This window comes from Ischnura elegans, chromosome 8, assembly GCF_921293095.1.
Source record: "Ischnura elegans chromosome 8, ioIscEleg1.1, whole genome shotgun sequence".
NCBI classification, from domain to species: Eukaryota; Metazoa; Arthropoda; class Insecta; order Odonata; family Coenagrionidae; genus Ischnura; species Ischnura elegans.
In genome coordinates, this window is record NC_060253.1 from 32,129,798 (window position 1) to 32,151,121 (window position 21,324).

The window sequence follows — 21,324 nt, forward strand, 5'->3', positions numbered from 1 at the left end:
TAGGAAATCTGTCGAAGTAAGAGCTCAAATACAAATTTGGCAAAAATGATTGCTGTTTTTATGCCAAACTGCAGATTGTGAAAATGTTGGGTTGCCTGGGGATTTTTGAAATAATTTAAGAGTATTGTTCGGGAAGATTTGGGAAGATTAAATGAAAATAAGTTGATTGTGATATACTTTATGCACCTACATCATTTGCTTTATGCAGTAAGTGTATTGCAGCATGGATATTCTATAAACCATGTAAATTGTGGATAGTGCCCCATCGCTCAAGTACCTCTATTTCCTCGCCAGGGAAGGTTTTTTCTTGTGTCCCAAAGGACATAAGTATGAGAAGAAAGTGATTGATGACATACAGAATAGAATTAAATACTTTGTGTATTTTCGACGGGATATTCTTAACGTAAGTAGACTCTTGAATCAGGGTTACCGTAGGGTTTCATCGAGTCGCCAGTTTTTCTCGGATGGCCACCAAATTTAGGATGTATCACTTACTTCACTTTGTAAACAACCCTAGAAATGTGCTTACTAGTCGGCCCATTGTAGGATGAAATACAAATGATGGTCGCTATTTTTGAGAATAAATACTGATTACGATTAAACCATGGGTAAAAATAAGGAATATACGGAAAAAAATGAGGCTTTTGGCTAGGTAAACTCCAAATTTATTACTGCAATTCCTATAACGTTCAGTACATATCAATGCAAAACCTAAAATTTCAACTCGTTTTTGCTGTGGGTCTTGGTTCAAAAACAGCAACTCGAGTAAATACAGCATAAATAGTACTTGAAACTTATTTTTGTGTCTATCAAATACTTTTTTATTACCTTTTAACGATAATTTGGCTCTCAACTCTGTCCGATTGGTGAAAAATATCTAAGTTCTGATTGATAGGTTATTAAGTAAGAAGACTAGATGGATTTTCAGCTAGAAATGGATCAATCAAATCTTACTGGATAATAAATAAATATTTAAAAACTTTGTATTATAATTTTTATCAAACAAATAATTATTTACCTGCTTGCTTCTACTCCACGCATCGCGGCAGTGACGAAGCAATCACTGTTTTTCAGGAAATAAGCTGCTATAAGGGAGTCAACCATTGGTAAACTGTCATATTGTGCCTTCTTAAATCCCTCTTAAGTCAATTTGTCCTTAGAAAAACTACAAAAAAGCTCTACGATATTTTTAATTCGATCTCTTGCAATCGAGGCTCTACTCTCTTAACACGTTGCGTACCGGGGTATTTAAATTTCTAGGAACGCCGATTTGGAAATATGTGCCTATTAGGGCGTAATGCCTTTGGTTTAAACATGGTTAAAAAGCTAATGCTTAGAATATAACTTTACCCAATCAAATTTTATGATGCATCAATTCATTATGAATAGCGAACAACAACTGAAAACGTACTAACGAATACGTATTGTACGCTTTTAAATTGTTAAGGTTGATGCGCCTAAATGACGAGAATCTTCGTCATCCGTCCGGAACGTTCAGGAAAAAAATTACGAGAATTCTTGCCATCCGTATGCAACTTGTTAAGAAGTGCATTGTGTACCGTACAATGGCATCGGAAAGCGTTTCAGGACACGTGACTTCAAGCGATATTTCAGAACTTTTTATTAGCATTTAATGACGTTTGTGGAATACTAGAAGAATTTTGGCTTATATAATTGGACTCCTGGGAAAATTTTCTTTTCAATGAGACTAAGTAGCGTGATGAACAAATTTCATGCCCATTGTTTTCCACTCTTAACAAAAATACTCCCTGTTGTAACAACAAAAGAATGCACAGTTACTCTTATACCACTTAATTGTCGAGTCAGAAACTCCTACTGTCAGAAATGTGCTGCTGATGCAATGAAGAGTTGACTCAACTAGTCCTGGTAGGACTGCACCCGTACATGCTGTCCATAGGCTTGGCATGCAGCAAAGCATACAGAAGACTTTCTATATACATTCTCTTGATTAATTATTGTAAAAATGATCGTGGTATTGTAAATAAGTACTGTACAACAAAGATCTCTACTGTATAATTGAAAATGCAGTTGTGAGTATACATAATGTTGACAAAGTTGACGATGTAGATAGTAGGCAAGCTCATTGAATTATGTTGAACGCGATGTATATGGATTGCTGGGGACTTATAACACATTCAAAATATTGTATTATTTACTTTATTTTTTGACAAATAACATTTATGTTTGGTATTCAGTGATATGTATATACATAGACACATTTTAAAATATGACTGATGTTTTGAACTATGAGTTATTATGATATTATAAGTTTTTTAAGGATATAAAGCAATTTAAGTTTGAATGGTTTCGAATTTGAAAATTTCAAGGTTCATCTTTCTAAAACTAATTGCCTCTATGGAATATTTTACTTCTATATATATGAAATTATTAATGTGGAATGGTGAATGAAATAGTGTCAGTGTCTCCTTAATGTTTATGCAATTTCTTGCATCTATGTCAACGTGGGTTGCATATTAATCAAGGATATTGTATACATATTTGAGTTGACAAATGAGGAACTTGCATGGGTCCTAGATTGCTCTGAAAACTATTTTGAATAAGTCAAATGGATACATTAGCTCGCAAAAATACCTTCAGTTTCTCCATTCAACATCAGAAGAAATAAAAAAATTGCATTTAAAATCGAGAAAAATTTCTCTGAGCCGACCACTGCGCGAAGACACCCGAGCGTTGCCGAGGCCAGGCGTGACGTCATAGGTGCCTAAACAACCATAGGGAGTAGGGAAATACGCTGAGCGCATGGTGTAAAATTTGTTTTGAGGGAGTATTTAGCCGCTCATCGTCACTTTATTTTGTTCTGTTATTCTTGGGCAAGTTTTCCTATTACTATTGTGCCTAGATTATTACTTGGGATATTAATAATGCGGCATCGGGATAATGAAGTACAAGCGTTTCACTTCGTGTGTTTTGGTTATCAGAAAAATGGATGATAACGTTGCCACTCGTTCGAATAGTACACCTGAAATTCATCTACGTCTACATAATACCCCGCAAGCCGCCTAAAAGGCGTGTGGCATGGGGTGTTAGGACACCAGCCTTTTTTTAGGACACCAAAATTTGATGCCACGACCCTCATGGAATTTGTTAAGACAAATTATTGCTATACGTCGGCGGCAAATCGAGTTGTAAAAGAAACTTGTAATACTGGAGGATAACGATCGTAAGCTGTGCTGTTGACATTAGAGTAAGCTGTGCTGTTGAATTTGGCAACGCCGGATTAACGGAGAAGGTAGTCCTATCCGCCCTACGGTACGAATTCACAGCAAAACAGTCTGCACACAATCCACATGTGAGATCGCGAATCGGTTCCGCTGCCAACACACACACAAGCTAAAACCTATTTCAATAATATAGGTAAATCCATAAACAATATACTAGCATATACCATAAAAATATAGTGGGAAATAGGCATACTAATAGGCATAGGGATACTCTTATCAAAAACTGGATGTCACTATCACATCCTTATATTCATCACGTACAACTTACAATAACAGAACTCGTTATGATGAATACAACTATTTATTCACTGATTTAAACCCTTAAATTAGCCCACACAAGTGACACAGGTGACATTTCTCACTACTACTCGTTTAAATAATGGAATAACAAACTTCACACACAGTTTTTATTTCAATAGCGTGATCGTGAAATGTCATATCTACGGTGAACAACGGAGATTAGCACGCCACTGACAATTTTTACACTACTGTTAGACATTTATCGATAACGTAATAGCACTTTTTACAATTCAATCACGATGGAACACTGATAACTCTTGGCCGATATTTTTCAACCTTGCCAAACTTTGTGCATTACAACCACTGGCACTGTGATTATAATCAGTAGCTTAACGGGAGATGTCACGTTGAAAATAACACTATTTTGGCACAAAAATGTTCCTAGATGTCTCCAATCAGCGAGCAAAAGTTGCATTGACTGGAATTCACCCCATAATACAAGCACAGACAGTCCTAAACGACGAATTCTCCGGTACCTAAGAATAAACGGATGAAGTCATTGTATATAAAAGCTAAGCGGGCATTACTAAACATCAAAATCGTTCTAATTACATACTTAAATGAATGATATGCCGTCGATAACATCAACTTACAATTAACGTATCCCCCTTCCAATGGCCGTGGCTCAGACTCCTACAACGATGTTATTTAGGTATTATCAAATTTTTGGTTTAACTGCTCCAGTTTTATATTTTATGGCCTTACTCAGATATTAATATTATAAATAATGCAAAATACGAGGGCTTCCAAGCCTCTATCGTCGGATATTTATCTTAAAATATAAAATAATCAACACATCTAACAAACGAAGCTCTCACAACTGCTGGCAACTATTACAAACAATCACAACAATAGCTTCGCGTGATGTTTAGGCACCTTTGACGTCATCGAGGCTTCGTCGGCAGTGGCTTGGGGGGTGAGGGAGTTTTTCCCGCGCTTTAAAATTCGTTATATTTATCATTAAATATCTCTCGAAGGAAAACTCAGATTTACATGCGGTTTTCTTTGTTGTATTCAGAAAATAATTTTCTGTCCGCCTATGAAATAAAAAAAATTCATGCAAGTTCCCCATTATAAGTATTGGAGAGGATTTACTGTGCACTCACTCATTAAAAATTATTACTTTAAGGATCTGGTAAGTGTCAACTATCAATGTATGAATCGTTTGAGACAGCTGAAACAGCTTTTGATATATACCATCAGTATCGGAGAGAGAGATCGTTGGCTAAACATTCTTCCAATTATAACTTTTTGTTGAGGCCGTTTTTTCACAAAGAACGATCATAAAGACTGTTTGAATTATCATGTGCATGAATGTCATTCTGTATGTAAGACAGAAAATTTAGCAAATTTACTGTCGTTCACATGATCATGCAAATGAAATTAGAATATTTTCTAATTTTTACTTGAATGCTTCGATGTGCTGACTAACTTCCCTAAGTCAAGGGAAAAACCTCTCAATAAAGCCCATGTATTTCACAATCTGTTTTCTTTCCCTACATTAATAGTTGAGCAATATTTTATCTCCTGAAGTGGCTAATTTAAGTACTTCCAAACCTTGACTACAAATAGGCATAATTTGTAATGAGTAGATATTGCAAAATAATGCGAAATAAAACGACATATTGCGAAATCGGTAGATAGAAATGAAATTTTGCGTTATTTTGCGATTTTAGGTGGATTAGCGAAAAAATCACATCTAATGAGTCATATTCTATTAAAACTAGGGATGGGTCGGTTCGATTCCTCGATTCTTCGATTCCTCGATTCTCGGCCAAGAACCGGAATCGAAAACGAGTACTTGCCAAGGGGAAAAATCGATTCCGATTCCAGCAGTACTTCAAACAACAAAATATACGACCGCATTTCCAATAGTCATTTGAATTTTTGCGCCACGTAACCGTAATAACAAAACACATATCTTCTTGGGATGTGCGAGTACTCGAAAATTCAAGTCGATCGAGTAGTTGGTACTCGACTCGAGCGTTTCGAGTAGCATTACGGATGTCGAGTCGAATAGTTAAGGTTACAGAGCATTCGAGGCTAGTAGGTCCAGCAATCTGCCGACAGGAAGCGCTATCATGAAACTCATGTTATAATGCAGTTTTTAAAGCCGATAAGTCATTCTAATGCCTTGGCCTGGTAGTTTCAGTGGTTTCAGCTTGCCGAATACACTATTGTTGTTGTCGACGTGGGCGCCGAATACCTTTACGCCAGCCGCGGCGGCCGATCGTCTTCCTACCCCGCGCACACTGGTCCGAAATCGGAAAAAGCTGGAATAAAGTCCAAAATGACCTTTTTGGGGATAGAGACTTGAAACTCAGCGTAAATACTCATAAATCATTACCAAATATTGATTTATATGCCATTTTACATAAATGCAAACCTTTAGTGAGATACAGAGGCCCAAACATGACCAATTTTTCAATGCCACACGAGATATCGTTTTTCCTCAAAAAATCTTTGAATTTATCCCAGTGGTTTTGCGTTGGTATGAGTTTTGTGGAATAAAAAACGCAATATTCCTTTGATCTGGTGCTTTGCCTATACTTTCAATGACTTTTGAAGATTCTGGCTCTCATCTGTCTGGTTTTACAACGCAAAATGGCCGACCCGTTTTTCACGTGAAATTTGACATTACGTAGACATTATCTTTCGTTTACGAAAAATATAACTTGGAAAATTTGAACCACAATATTAAGTAGAAATTTCTAAAGAGTACTAAGTAGAAGTCTTGAAAAAAAAGTTTGCGACGAAGGAAATAAGAGCGATTTTTCAATCGCGCGTCAAGGCTGACTACACGCCGCGGACCTCTGAGGCTCGGTAACTGAGGCCGATTTTTCAAGTTTTTTAAAACATTAGTCCTGAAAATCGTCATTTAAAGCATGGATAATCGTCTTCATTGACTTAAAACACTAAACTGAGGATGTTAAAAAGGATTATGTATAGATCGACTAGACCATTTAGCGCATTACTCGAGTGAAAATACTAAGGATTGGATATTTTTCGGAACCATCCCGGGCGTAAGAAATATGGCTCGGGTATTGAAGTAAAGTGAAGAGATTAAGTCAGCATGCTTAAGAGAGAGAAAAATGAACTGTTTCCGTGAAAGGCAACAAGCGATACCCTTTTTCCCTTTCCACTCTCGCCGAGGTGAGTCGCGCGGTAGGGGAAGTTTTCACACCACAAGGCTCTTTTAGCCTTTTCTATTACTGCGTCCGTCCGATGTAATATTCATTTGTAGCGTTTAGTTTCTTTCTTGAACTTAAAAAAGCAAGAGATTTAAAGGTTGATTGAATGACGTGAGAAGTATAGCATTTTTTTTGGCTCTACAAAACTAAAGTTTAGTTCTATAGTTGTTCGCTTCGTCCAATTGAATTCCATTAAGATTCAAGATCCAACAAATCGTTGATATAATTTTTAATAAAAATTCCAAAGTCTCCGAAATCTTGCAATTTTGGTGGGAAAGTACTTGCCCAATAACACACATGTGTAGCAAAAGGCAATTTTCTGCAGGCAGTAATACTGTAACATGGAGACGTCAAAACCTGCTGGCTGAGCATGTAGAATAATTGGATTTTCTGCTTGAGAATTTGAAAGGGCCAAATATTACATTATTCATATACGTAGTATGTAATCTTTATTACAGCTATGAAAATTCCTGTACTCAGGGCTCTCCCTTGTAGTTTGGATATATATATATATATTGTCGACATATTATGAGTGCCAATATTCTAAAGTAATACCTATCATGTAACACCACTTTTCAGGTATGTTCTGTTTTGAAATTTAGCTATTATATTTTAATTACATATTAATGATATGAAAGATTCCTTTGTCAACTGACTCTTTCACAGAGTAATATTTTTAAAAGTAGTTTTCTTGTTGCCTGGAATTAAGTGATATTTTTCTTGGAGCCTATGGCATCAGAATCGATGGAATTGGTATCGGTAGAATCGGAATCGAAATGTCAGAATCGGAATCGGGATCGGAATCGATAAAATTTTGGAATCGACCCATCACTAATTAAAACCTAAGCCTTCATTGTTTAACGCTGCCGACGTTCATTTGCTCTATCTCATTACGATTTCAAGGTCAATTGGCTCGTTAGGTCTCGCGCATAACTCATCCGCATATTATCGCGCACCGTAGTGATTTCTCCGCCAGAATTTGCCGTTAAATTTATCGCAGCCTCTCTCTTCGATTCCCACGTTTAAATCCTTAAATATTTAGAATGATGTGGTTTCCAACCTGAAGAATTAGATATTATGAATTAAAAATGTGCGTGAAGAAATTTAACACAGCCGCCGAAGAGCGGAAATACAAGCTCACGCGCCCAGCACGCATCAATGCCAAGCTGCAATTCCGGTGACTCACCGCGATGCATTAGACAGCGTTATTGGATGACTTGTTGCAGGAAAACCTTGAGTATGGGTCTAATGTAACAATTTCGTTGACTTAAACACGGCCGCTGGTTGGGACTGGGCCGCCGTTCACGGCATGGCCCACAGCGTGGCAGAAAGCGGCCTGAATTTCACGGCGTCGTGACGTGAATGGCGGCTGGCGAAAAGTCATTTCGTCAGAAAGCGGCCTCAATGTCGCACTGCCTGTATTTCTCGCCGTAGACGGAACACCGCCGGGCCGGATTGAAATGGGTGCCGTGGTGACCACGGCGGCCGTGAATGGCGCCGTACAGTCAACTGCGAGATTCGATTCGTTTAAAGACATCCATAAAGACACGTATGGTTATTTGGAAGCAGAAGCACTAGCATAGGGGGAGGGAAGGAAGGAACAGAAAAGATAGGAGATGGGGTTCTCCTTATTAGCGGACGGATAGTCAGATATTCAGCTCTCCACTGAGCTATAATGCAAAAAAAATCATTTCGACATTGGCCAAATCTAATATCTAATTCTTTGGGTGAGAAAGCATCTCATTATAGATGTTTCAGGATCGATAAATGGGAAGTAATTTTTCAAGTTTCTTTGAATACGATTATGTTTTGTTAAGTGTGGCTAAGTAAGATGAAGCTTCTTTCACTGACTTTCCTGACCGATTGGCAACAGCTGTAATCAAAACTAAGCAATTTTGTTGTATATAGCTGCTTTCCTACTTTCCTTCAACACCTGGGTGAGGGGTATTGAAAGGGAACCCATGACATGAAACATTTTGGCCAATTTGTAAGTTGTACAGTACTATGGTTATACCGTAGCTACCCAGCACTCAGTTTGAAAACACCATTGTGACAGGTTGTTTTGCTGTTGGACTGTTTTTTAATCGTAGTTCCAGCTTTATATATCGAACAAAGGATAGGAATTTTAAAATGCCAAAAGCTAGTGATAATGTTCATACCAGGGCAAGTGAATTCAGCTGAGAAGGATTTTATGTGAAAGACAGAGTATTACTGTGCAAAGTTTGTGATAAAAGATTTTAATTTGAAAGTTGTGACACTTTGTTAAAGCACATCAGTAGCGATACACATAAACGTGCGAAAGAAAGGGGACCCGCAAAACGACAGCTATCATTTGAAAACACAGTCACTCAGTCGAAGAAAGCAAAGGAGGAGCTTGTTGTTGCTACTACAGAAGTGTTTTTGAAGGCTTTATTTCATGAAGAGAAACTTGACAATCCAAAAATTCTGGAATGGCTCTCGAAGTATACACAAATGAGGTAGTGGGGATTTGCCATTTGCCGATCGTATTCACCAAGACTACATACTTGAACCATTCATATAGCTTGAACCAATATAAGTTGAACCATTTCTATCATGTAGTTTTATCATAAATTTTGTACAATCGAAATTGTGTTAATTGTTATGTAAAATGCTTAATAAAAGTATAAGTATTCATGAAATGTGTACCATAAAAAAATAAAATGCGTATAAACGTGGGAAAATTGTAGCATTATAATAACACCGCCACGATTTTCTATAACACCGAAATGGCATGGTTTTAAAATGAATTTTAGCAAAAAATAAAACCACTTTCACGGGCCTCTAGTAATGAGATATCTTATGAGCATTATTAGCCTCCTGGCTTTATTTTTGCTGACAGCAGTTAGGAAATAGGAAGCATTGAGATACCCAACTCAATCATGGAAAGGATGCTGTGGCCCACTCCGTTGGAAATACAGTGGCCTGCTTCCTTTTTTCCCTTCCAATTACCTATCTTCTCTTCTATTGGAATTATCTTTGTTCAACGGCTTTGCTGGGACTATGCTCCAACTCACCCGATGGCACCCTAAACATAAGAACTCCATATTGAACAGCCTTTGCTCTTGCAAGGCTGCTGCTCTGAGCTTATTGTCTATTTTTCCACTTAGAGGTCATGGTTTGGCAGCATTGACACTTCAGCATCAATCTGTGTCTTTTAAAATTTTTATCTCCTAGTAGGTAAGAATCCCTGTGCAAGGCAGTATACAGTTCTTCCCCAAATTGTTCTTACTTGCTTTCTTATATACTGAATTGAATAGGAAATGACTTTGGATAACCACTTGAAATGTGGGTTTTCACTTGTTTATTTTCCACACTGCACTATCTGTAACCCATAATCATGGTTGCACTGCTAGGGAAACAACTTATTTCTTTGCTGTGGGACCACAACGCACATGAAAGTAGCAGTTGCTCAAATTGGTTTCCTGCTATCCATTTCCTACTGCTTGAATCCCTTTTATAACTTTGTTTGTGATACTCAACCAAATCGGTCAAAAAAATACAAAATCATCTTCAAGATAAAATTTAAATGAATTCCATCTTCTTTGACTTTCAAAACAATTGTCTGTGGTGGGAAATATCACTAAAATCAATATGTACTATTGATAATAGCAGCTCTACAGATTGGTAATGTGCCGAAATTTTTGAAAATTCATTCATCGTGTAAAGCAGACATTTCTAGCGATCATGTGTATGGTCAATCATCATGTCAATCAGCCGAAGTCAGGGTACCCGTATAAGGTTTTTTTTTTCTTTGTGTTTATTTTTGTTGCTATTGTCCCTGTGATGTTCAATTGCAGAGAAATAATGTTTTGCATAATAATATGAAAATATAACATTTTCTTAGGTTGATAAGTTCATTTTAGTATTTCAACATAATTGCATTATTGCTTGAAGAGCATAGCCTAATTTTTACTCAAAATATTTATAGGTGAGTTGATAACAGGATTTTCCAATATCTGATTTACCAATAATGCCCCTCTGATAACTTAATAATGGTTATAAATATCCCAGTTTTCTTTGTAAAGTTAATTTGGTCACAGGGTTCATGCTAGTCATGGAAGTCATTGAAATTGAAAGTAAATGTTGGTATAAATCCTGTAACTATGTTGTTTGTATTTGATTTGGCAGGACGTGCCTGGCTGCACATGGCCCTCACAGAAGGCACCTTGGAGAGCTACATTGGTGCATTGGTGAGAGAGGGTGGTGACTGTCCTAGGGAAGAACTGGAAGAATCACGTTGCCTTCTTCGAAAACATTACACACCACGCGCACTTCTTCGGGATCCATTACGTGCTTCCCGTTTCTTAGCTGCATTGTTTCCAATACGTTCAGCTCACTTTTGTCTGGAACTGGTAAGTCATGTTCAGTTGTGACTCTTTGACCATCCCACCCTTAACCCTCCGTGACTCGCGCCCTAAATACGAACGTGAGAGCTCGCGTGGGGTGTTTCTGACACCCCACTCGTTTTTTTCGCTTTTTTCAATTGTTTAATTGTATTTTGCCTTAATTTTTGCTATTTACCTATCCTTTCATAACTCCTGATAATATTTAATTGTTTGGTATGAATAATTGTCGCATAGGAATATTTTGTTGTAATTTTGTTAATTTTCAAAAGAATTTGAAGTACAAAAGATGCGGACGTTGATACAATTTGTAAACATTCTTACATATTGGCTGTATTCTAATTAAAGCAATAATAATTTTGTTCACATAAATTAACAAATTGCATTACCTGGCTAAATAATTTTATACGTTACTTCGTTTCAATATTTTATATGATTTATTTTACACTACGCGTTTCGTCGTTACAGCGACATTTTCAAGTGTGAAAAAAGTCTTAAAGATTTTCCTTATATATCATGGTGCTTGAGGGGAGGGTGGGAGTAAGATGGAGAATGGGGTTTGGATATTGCAATGTGTCATTTCAACAATATTACGAACTTCCACCACATCGTGCCTAACATCATACAAGATATTTGATATGAATTGAATTTTGATTATTTGATGGAAAAACCGGCTGCGAGTCTTGCGATTTGCCTGCTTTTGAGCTGATGGAAATGATTTGATGATTAGGGTTTTTTACATTTGTTATAACGATCAAATAGTATTCTAAGTTGTTAATAATGATTCTGAAAAGTATTTTTGAAGAATTTTATCTCAATCACTGGCTCTTTCAAGTGGGAAAATTCTGAATAATCTTCTAGTCTATAAATTCCAAATTTGCCTGGGAAATGCTGTATCTTTTCGGAAATCGAGGGTGGACCTGTAGTCTGTTCAAATAAGGAAGGATGGGTAAGAGATTTGGCATGGATCGAGGGCCCAACGATAACCGCGTACCTGCCGTCAGCCAAAAATTACCCGGGGTCCAGTCGATCACGCTCGATATATTGAGTCACGAATCGCACTCCACTCGGAAAAATTATCTCATAAAGTAAGCGTGATATGTAATTTTTTATTATATCTTTGATTTCTACGTGTAATTTCATGAAGAAAGAGTCTCTATACGACGGAGCTACGTCCATTAGTTATGTAACACTTACATAGCGGTTGCAAAAAAAACCACTAAGTGTTGCATAACTACTTGACATAGCTCCGTCCTGTTTACACTCTTTTTTCATGAAATTACACGTAGAAATCAAAACTGTAAAAAAATACAAATTACGCTTATTTATATGCAGTAATATTTCAGAGTGGAGTGCAATTCATGACTAATTATAGCAAAAGCGGTCTACCAGACCCCGGCTATTGTTTGGCGGATGGCAGGTAGGAAGCTATGGTTGGACCTCGAGCGGTGCCTAATCTCTTACCCGCCTTCCCTGTTTTGATAGACTATACCAACGATCGGAAAATCTGGACCACTCCTTCCGTTGTTTATTTCTCACGCACAAGAACCCCCTACTCGGGTTCTTACTCACGCCATTCATTGTGCCCTAGTATGTCATGTTATGACCGACTATCTCGAATTTTCGTCATGACTCACGCCAGGCTTGGGGAAGGACAGGGTATGGCAAATACCGCAGCAAGAAGTGTGAAAACCCCCCTACGCACCCAAGACTGGAAGCAATAAAAAGGTTTCACAAATGAAGCGGCGGTAGACGGAGGGGGAAAGATTCTCTTTCCTTTGTACGCAGCTGAGTCAGGGTCATTCGGATTTCGGAAATGTTTTGGGCTTAGGCCGGAAAGGATCTGGGTGAAGGTCTTCCCTACTCTCTTTGCTGAGAGGTTTACCCTGAAATAAATCCTTTTGTTCTGGCGGTCTCTGTATCCCAGTAAAAGAGAAGTTTGCTCTCCATTCGGCAATTCAAATATGAATTTTTACTTCTCTAAACAAGATTTGTCTTCGTTACTTTGTGCATGCAGACATCACGATAGTTACCACAAAAATTTCCCTGCGAAATCCTCGCTATTATTGATCAATATTCATATGCTCCTTTGGGATAGTTGCATTTTGATCAACTTTAGATATTATTATGTGTAAAATGAGACAGAAAATATTTACGAATTGTAGCAAGTTGGTATAGCCTCAGTTGACATTTGGAAGGGCTTATGAATGACACGAAAAAATCATTTACACGAATTCCTTCATGAAACTATTTTTTAATATTTTCCAAGCACTCACTACATACTTTCAACATGTGCGATGCACACATATTCCTTTCACAAATTTCACAAAACAATTTAGTTTTTATGTCTTTGGCTCTGGGGCAAATTACACACCTTCCACTTCCTCTTCTCCACTTTTCCTGTGGCTCCGATATTGATGGCTCTCCGTATTTCTCTAACGTTTTCCTAAATTCTTTTGGCAAATTTTTTTGTGTACTTCTCTGGGCAATAAAAGGTTTTGTTAAGCCTTTAGCAATTTCTCGGAGGAATGTTCTTCTATTTGTCTTAATTTCAGGATGTAAGTTCCTGAAAATAACGAACGCATTGATGCCCAATGTATTCATCAAATGATAAAAAACCACCATAGGCCATCTCCTTGTGTTTCTGGCAACACTATAGGTAGCGCACATTTCATCTACCGTATCTACACCATCTTTCGTAGAGTTGTAAAAGGATATCATTTCCGGCTTTTTTTCACCTGTGGTCGGATCAATGCTAATATCGCTGTGCATACTCGAAATCATGAGGACGTTTTTCTTCTTTTTAGGAATATATGACACAAGAGTCATATTTTTCCTGAAGAGAAAAATGCTACTATACTCAACTCTATTTTTGACAAAAACAATTTCAGGGGGAAGCTCTACCTTATTCTTCCTAATGGTCCCCACAATAGTAAGTTTTCTTAGAAGTAGATGTGGCACACTCATGAACCAATTGTCCACTGTAATGTTCCTCCCCGTTCCCAAAATTGGACTGACAATCCTTTTTACAACCTCCTTTGGGCTGTTGTCTACTCTAAAAGGACCATCTGGCTGAATACTTAGGTAAACCTCCATTTTTTGCGTGTAATACACAGTAGCATCTACAAGTGCAAATATTTTTATGCCGTACTTTGCGGGTTTATTTGGTAAATATTGGCGGAAAGAACATCTACCCCGAAAAGGAACTAATTGCTCATCTACTGTAGCAAACTCACCGATGTTGTAAAATTGTTCAAATTTACGGATAAACATTTCGAATACCTTTCTTATCGGAGCCAATTTATCAGTTTTTCTCCTATTTTCTCTGTCTCTGATGTCATCAAATCTTAGACATTGAAGCAGCAATTTAAACCTCTGGTAATTCATTGATGCCCTAAATATCTCCACACCCAAACCATCTTGATCCCACATATATTTCAAGTTCTGGCGACCTGATTTGTTTGCCCCTAAATAAAAAAGCAGACCAATGAGACATCTGATTTCAGATTCGTCTGTTGGCTTAGCATCTCTTTCTCGAGAATAATTTTGCGCCTTTTCTGCAAGTCTGATATTTGTACTATTTACAATTATGTGACAGATGTTCTCATCAAAAATTATGTCAAAACAATCTAGCGGAGAATTTATATCATTCTTATTTCCCTTGAAGCCAGCTGCCTGAGCACTGCCTTCCACTAGCAATCACTTCTAAGAGAAAAAAGTTATACGAATTTTGGGATGAAATTCTTCCCTAAAATGGAAAAATAAAATAAATATTGCGTATAGTCTCCTTTGAAATAATGAAGTAACGAAAAATAATGGTGAAATAAGCGTTGAAAATTTATAAAACGTGATGAAGCATTAGGTATCGAAATAATGATTGTAAAAATAAGATAAATTTTATAATTGTAAGTGAAAAGACTCACCAAATAAAAGAACGAAGCATACTTCGCGGCAGTATTCAGTAGAGGATCCAATGAACACAAAAACAAGTAAACTCAAAAAAGTTTACGGCACACATTCAAGCATGAAACCAGCACTCGAAAATTTCGCTCCGACGGGATGCGCACTGTCTTCACAAAAGCGCCTGATCTCGGCCGAAAACGGAAAGAAACTAACCAATTTTCCAGGACAGCTAGGAAATATCCCTAAACTCAGCTACTGAAAAGATGAGGCCATAAAACTAGACCCGAAACGAACTCTAACCAAAACAAGACGCTGGGGTGCCTGGGACACCCCGCGCGAGTCACGGCGGGTTAATAAAATATGTTACCTCATCTTTGTTTCTAGTAGTCTAAACAGCATTGCCCGTCGTGTGAATTTAAGAGTAAAGCTTTAATAATATTAGTATATTTTATTTTCCAGATGACAAGTATTATACATTCATTGTACATGGCACGTCAAGAATTTACTAAGTTTAAGATTTATAATAGCACTAAATGCTGTTAAGTTGAATGAATATAAAGCACATCAATAAAAATACATGTAGATCCTTGAGGAATTACAATGCTAAGTATTCACAAATCGAGTAAAAGCATTGGGACAGCAAAATGTCGTTAACCTTGTTCTTGAATGCCATCATACTCATAGAAGCTTTTAGCTCCTTCGGGAGCTTGTTATACAGCCTAAAGCTCATAGTTCTAAAGCCACAGGTAGCTTTTGGTGTGTACAAATGGGACATGCAAGTCACCATAATGCCTAGTACTCTTGTTCTGAATTGCAGATATTAGAACAAAGTCACAAAAGTTTAACTTGACGTAGAGTAAAACAGTAAATATTTAAACATGAGGAACAGGTAGCACACAAAGAAATTTAAACAAAGGGGGTTCTCCTTGGTTTGTTTGCAATTAATTGTATAGTTCTCTTTAGAATTCTAAAAAAGGTTCAATGCTTGGGGTGAGGACCACCAGTGGAGAATGCTATGTATACAGTAACTGGATCCACAATTCGGCATAGTAAATGGTTATGAGAACATTTATGGATACACTGGGATTAGGCCTAGTGGATATAATGAGAGCAATTCCAGCACTTAGAGCTGAGTTAAGCAGCTTCATTTATTACATGATTTTCCCAGGAAAGGTTAACATCAATATTTTTGCCCAGAAACATACGGTTGTCAACCTGTGGAATACAGGTCTATTAAGGTCAATATTAACCAAGTTCAAGTATTTATTAACAGTAGAGAAGAAGACAAATTGAGATTTGTTAATAATGAGATTTAAAAAATTAGATTCATGTCATTAATATACCTAAAGTGAGACAAATTTGGCTGCTGTATATAAACCTTTCACAGTAGAGGAGGTTATGATAAAGTTGGCGTCATCAGTGTATAGAACTGGGTGAATACCAGTTGTTGAGGAAAAGAGTTGATGAGGTCATTTATATGCAATAAAAATAGAATTTGGGCCAAGAATGGATAATTGAGAGATACCTTGGGTCAAAATATTTTTCATTGTGGTCATTTTGGATACCTCATGCAAAATATGCACGCTTTCCAAAGTTCATGAAACCAGAATTGTAAGACATGAGAGAAATCAGAATAAACAGGTAAAAGGCAGGAATTGTCTATGGAATCAGGGAAAATCTGTCATGATGTTCAGATCATAGGAACAGCAGGACTTGTGCTATGAATTTCAGGAAATCCTGATCCTGTAATAGTTTAGTAGATAAGTGTTGGAATTTCTGATGTAAATACCAGTTTTTGATGTTTTCGGGGCACTTGGGTATAAATTAATAATGTTAAAAATCTTGCATATGGGTATTGTAAAAATGGCATCGCTCTTTATTTTTTTTTTTTTTTGCTCAAGTGCCACAATTTCTTAAATTGCCCTCAGCATCTCTCAGAAGTGCCCAGATAGGAAGATTGGCACTAAGAGGGTTAACACCTGGTAATTAAATGTTCCAATTATTATACGTATAACAATGGGCTATTTCATGTAGATGCTGAGTATACACATTTTAAATCCTGTTTTGGTTTAGCACTGGTATTACTCATTAACTCTTGTTTAAATTCTGCAATGCATGCTAGTAGTTCCAGTCAAAATTTTATTGATAGAAGTTTTTTCAAACTGTCTTTAAAGTCTTTGCGCTCTTGTGAGGTCATCCATGATGACTGTCTTTAATGTTAGCATGTATTTTTACTGGCTGTTTGTTTTCCAGGATGTGTCCTACTTTGAGGTATCATGCTTTGTCCCTGGAGCAGTCGTTGGTATTGGAGGCTTCATGGGAGCATCTTGGGAGCAACCTTTTTCTAGCACTGAACAAGGATCTGGGGGCTGTAATACCCCTATGACCTCATCCCTTACCTCGTCGACCCTTCCTTCACCCGGTGATTCTGGAGTAGCACTCCTTACTGAAGGTGATGATGCTGATGCCACTGAGGTAAGCTTGATTAATTTTGCTGATGCCATATTTTATATTATATTTATTAGAGGGAACATTATGGTCTGATAAAGGTGCTCAGTTCAGATCCCAGCTGAAGCCTTCACTCTCTCCCAGCAAAAACCCTTACAGTATGATGTGGCCCAAGGATAGAAACTTGAGAGAAGAATATGTGATATACCATATATCCTTAGATGTAGTCCCCATTTTATTGCTTACAATCTGTGGGAGAAAATTAATGGGGTGACCATGTATTTGAATGCAATTTGCTTCAGGGACTAATTAGGCCACCTGGACATCAACATCAAGTTATACATTATGGTGTGGTGGATGTAGTTATTTGCTATTCCGTCATTTTTGAAAATGATTTATTGCCACTTGGAAACAAAAGTCTACTGCTGTCATGTTAAGTTTGCTAACCAGTGATTTTGAAGGAATAATTTCAAGAATTCAAAGCACTGGAGTTGTGACCATAATGATTCTTTCGCTTCTATAAAATACAGATTCTAGTCGCCAGGTATCAAAGAAACTCTTGGAACCAGCTCGATGTTCTGAGAGTAAAAAGAATTCAGCTAACCATGCTTTGTTTGTCATTTCCTTCTTAAAACTAATCTTGATCCCACAGTTATTTCCGAAAGTCAAACCTCTAAAATTAAGGGGGGGACTTGATTCAGAGAAATATCAATGGCTAAGTTCTAACAACATGTATCTCAAATTCGGCCGGTTTGAGACAGCTATCTTAAACAGAGCGTAATTAAATTTAAAAAATAAAATGCAAGCAAAAAATACAACTCTTTGTTTGCATATGAATGCTTCTTTTTCAATTTTATGAACTTTTGGTTTTTAATTTCAGTGTGCAAGTAACAAATATTAATCATTTTTTTGCTCTCCTGAAAATCTGCTATTTTTGAGATACGTGTTGTTAAAGTTAACCATCGATATAGTAGTTTCCCATCCATATTGTGTAAATAGAAGCATGTGACTTACAATTAGTTGGAGGAGATTATCCCCAACTTCACTAAATCAATCTTCAGTCTGTAACACGGAGTGTTAACATTGAGTGTTATTTTATGTTACTTGGCTAAATCGTTGAAGTGGTGACTGGTAAAATTTTCAAATCTGCAAAGCATAAATTACTATTTGTAAATGAATTACTTTTTTCATCCTCAGGATGATTCCAGCTACAGTGAAATAGAAGATAATCGTATCAATAGAATGTTGTCCATGGAAATGGAGTGCAAGAATGAGCCTGAATCCGTCTGTTCCACTCCAGACACTAAGGTTAAAAAGAATGAGGAAAGTGATTTTATTCCTGAAGAGAATGAATACAACACAGTTGAAGTCATTAGATCCAAGGTCACCAATAAAGTAGGTTATAGTCCTAGTCTACCAAGACCATGTGGGGATATTTTGCTTGGGGAGAGTGGTAGCTTAGATGAAGCCGAAGGGTTTGATGATCAGTCACCCTCCCCCACAACAGGGATGTATAGTGAATCCCTTGTCACTATGATGCCCAAGTCTCCTACCATGACAGACTCTGGTATTCAGGCAGAGTCACCTCAAAATGAAGTAATAACCACCCCATGGATCCTTGAAGAAAATAGAGATTTAAACCAAGTAGAAGAACCTACTCCTGTCGAACAATGTGAGCCTAGGGAACCTTCCGCTGTTATCTTAAGGAAAAGTGCTCGTCGAAAAGATGCCCCTGTAAAAAGAGTATCATTTCATGAAGATTTACAAGATGCAGCTGGGACTTCCGAGGTCGCTGCTGAGCTTAACGTTCGACACAGTTGGTGCTCAGGTGCTGATGTCAACTTGAATGATTGGAGTAGTGATGGAGCAGAGGTTAATTTAGCTAGATATTGTTTTACCAAAAGTTCTCAGCTAGTCACTCCTGTCAAGAATGAAACCAAAGATGTTGTTTTGCAAGGGTCAGTGCCCCCTGTCACGGAGAGAGGAGTTCCTGAAGGCCAAGAAGATCCTCCCAGTGCGTGTAGGTCACCTTATAAGCAGGCAAACCGTAACCTCTCCTGCTCAGAAACTAACATTGCCAAACATTTAGCTGTGACTTCGATGTCCAGCAAAGCCATTTCCCCATCTGTTCACCTGAGAGGTAAACCAGTGGCGGCCGTTCGCCCACGTCGGAGGTGCGATGGTCTCAGCAGGATAGGCTCTCTGCAGAAGTTGGAGACCATGGAGAGTTGTGACTCAAAGGCTGAAAATAAAGATGCCAAAGTATGGCAGTGGTGGCCACCATTAATTGTGAACAGTGCATCTGTTGATTATTCAGAGATTTCTAAGGCTGTGGATTTAGATCTAGCAGAAGAAATCGAACAAGGATTAAGGGAGAAACCTGCTCTTGCAGCTGGGGATTGTCCTTGGAGAGTCAAGGAGCTTCTAGAGAAAGAAGTGCTTCAGATTGAAGGAGATCAAGTATACAAAGTGAGTACAAGTTGTTATTTTTTTATCTCATGACTTCAGTAAGCTATTATACTCACATGTTTCAAAGTCACGTATTCATACCAGTCAGGGAAGTCATGAGAATTTTTAAGAAATTAGGTTATGATCAGGGAAAACAGGGGGACCCGAGGTGCAGCAAAAAAGGGAAAATGATGCTTGAGCATGTGGAGTGTGCTGTGTTCAAGCTGTGAGTTAGGCACTTTGTTGCCCTTCTGGTTGGGTGGTAAGGGGTAGTGCCAACTTGGCAGCACTAGACTTTATGTCTGCTGCTACTATTACTACTAATGCTTTATTTTGATTCTCCATACACCGTGCTACATTATTTATGAAACCTCTACTTACGACTGCTTTGCCAAAAGTCAGGAAAATTTTTAAAATCCGTTGGGTGAAGTCATTGGGTAAAAGTCATGGAAATTGAAAATGGAAAGTTGGTATAAACCCTGTAATAATACTAATGGCACAAATATTGTCGTTATCAGAACTATGGATTATGAAAAATCAGGATTTGAGAAAGTATGACCCTTGGTTTGAAAGTAAAACAATTTCTTAGCAATTTCTGTTTAATTTTCCTTTAATGCTGCATAAAATTAATTTTAAAGTGTAATTTTCTTTGGCAGGTCTTTAAAGTGAGGAGTTCATTTTCTGTGAAAACAGCACAAAGCTCTAAAAGAGCATGTGGATCTCCTTTGTTGGTGGTGCTCTCTACAAGAGGAGTGTATTTAGTGGGCAGCCTTGGTGATCTAAAACTTCATCCAGGCTCTTGGCTTGCTCAGAAAGGTGCTGCAACCTATGAGAAGAGATTTGAAATTTTATATGATGACCTGGACACAGTTGTGGTAAGTATTTTGGGTCTAATAAATTAATTGTGATCATTATGGAGGCCTCTGCAGTAGGCTTAATATGTACAACTATATTACCAAATGTGCATTTTTTCAATGCGTAAGTAATGTAGTGTTATTATAAATTGAATGATGTCGCAAAATTTTTCAAATTCCAAACCAATGTTTCAACTCACGAAGTCATGGTAGAAAAAAAAATATGAGGTCTCTCATTGGTAAGAAAGGAAATATTCTAAAATTACTACTTTAAGATATTTACTCCAGAAGACTATGGGAAGGTTCACTTTGAAATTAGTGTGGAGTTAACAATTGTGCTATATATTGCCTATTGAAAATACTGTTTGTAAAAAAGTACATAGTATAAATAATGGTACCATAACTTCAAAAGCATGTTGTTCTATATGGGAAAGCAATGGAGTGACATGCCAGAATTTTTGTGTAAAAGATTAGCTATAAGTTAACCATGCTTAGTGTTAGATTCCAGTACCCGTGCATCAATAGGGGCATTCAATTAAAAAAGTGTTGTGGA

General features: G+C 37.4%; 1 protein-coding gene across 1 annotated transcript in view; it reads left to right on the forward strand.

The window, feature by feature from the left end:
* Window positions 1-21,324, forward strand: part of LOC124163290 (pleckstrin homology domain-containing family M member 2) — a 34,705-nt gene that overhangs the window by 1,464 nt on the left and 11,917 nt on the right. The window contains exons 3-6 of the mRNA XM_046540090.1: window positions 10,904-11,127; window positions 17,275-17,496; window positions 18,667-19,938; window positions 20,574-20,792. Coding sequence (XP_046396046.1) covers window positions 10,904-11,127; window positions 17,275-17,496; window positions 18,667-19,938; window positions 20,574-20,792 — 1,937 coding nt within the window. The remainder of the gene's footprint in view (window positions 1-10,903; window positions 11,128-17,274; window positions 17,497-18,666; window positions 19,939-20,573; window positions 20,793-21,324) is intronic.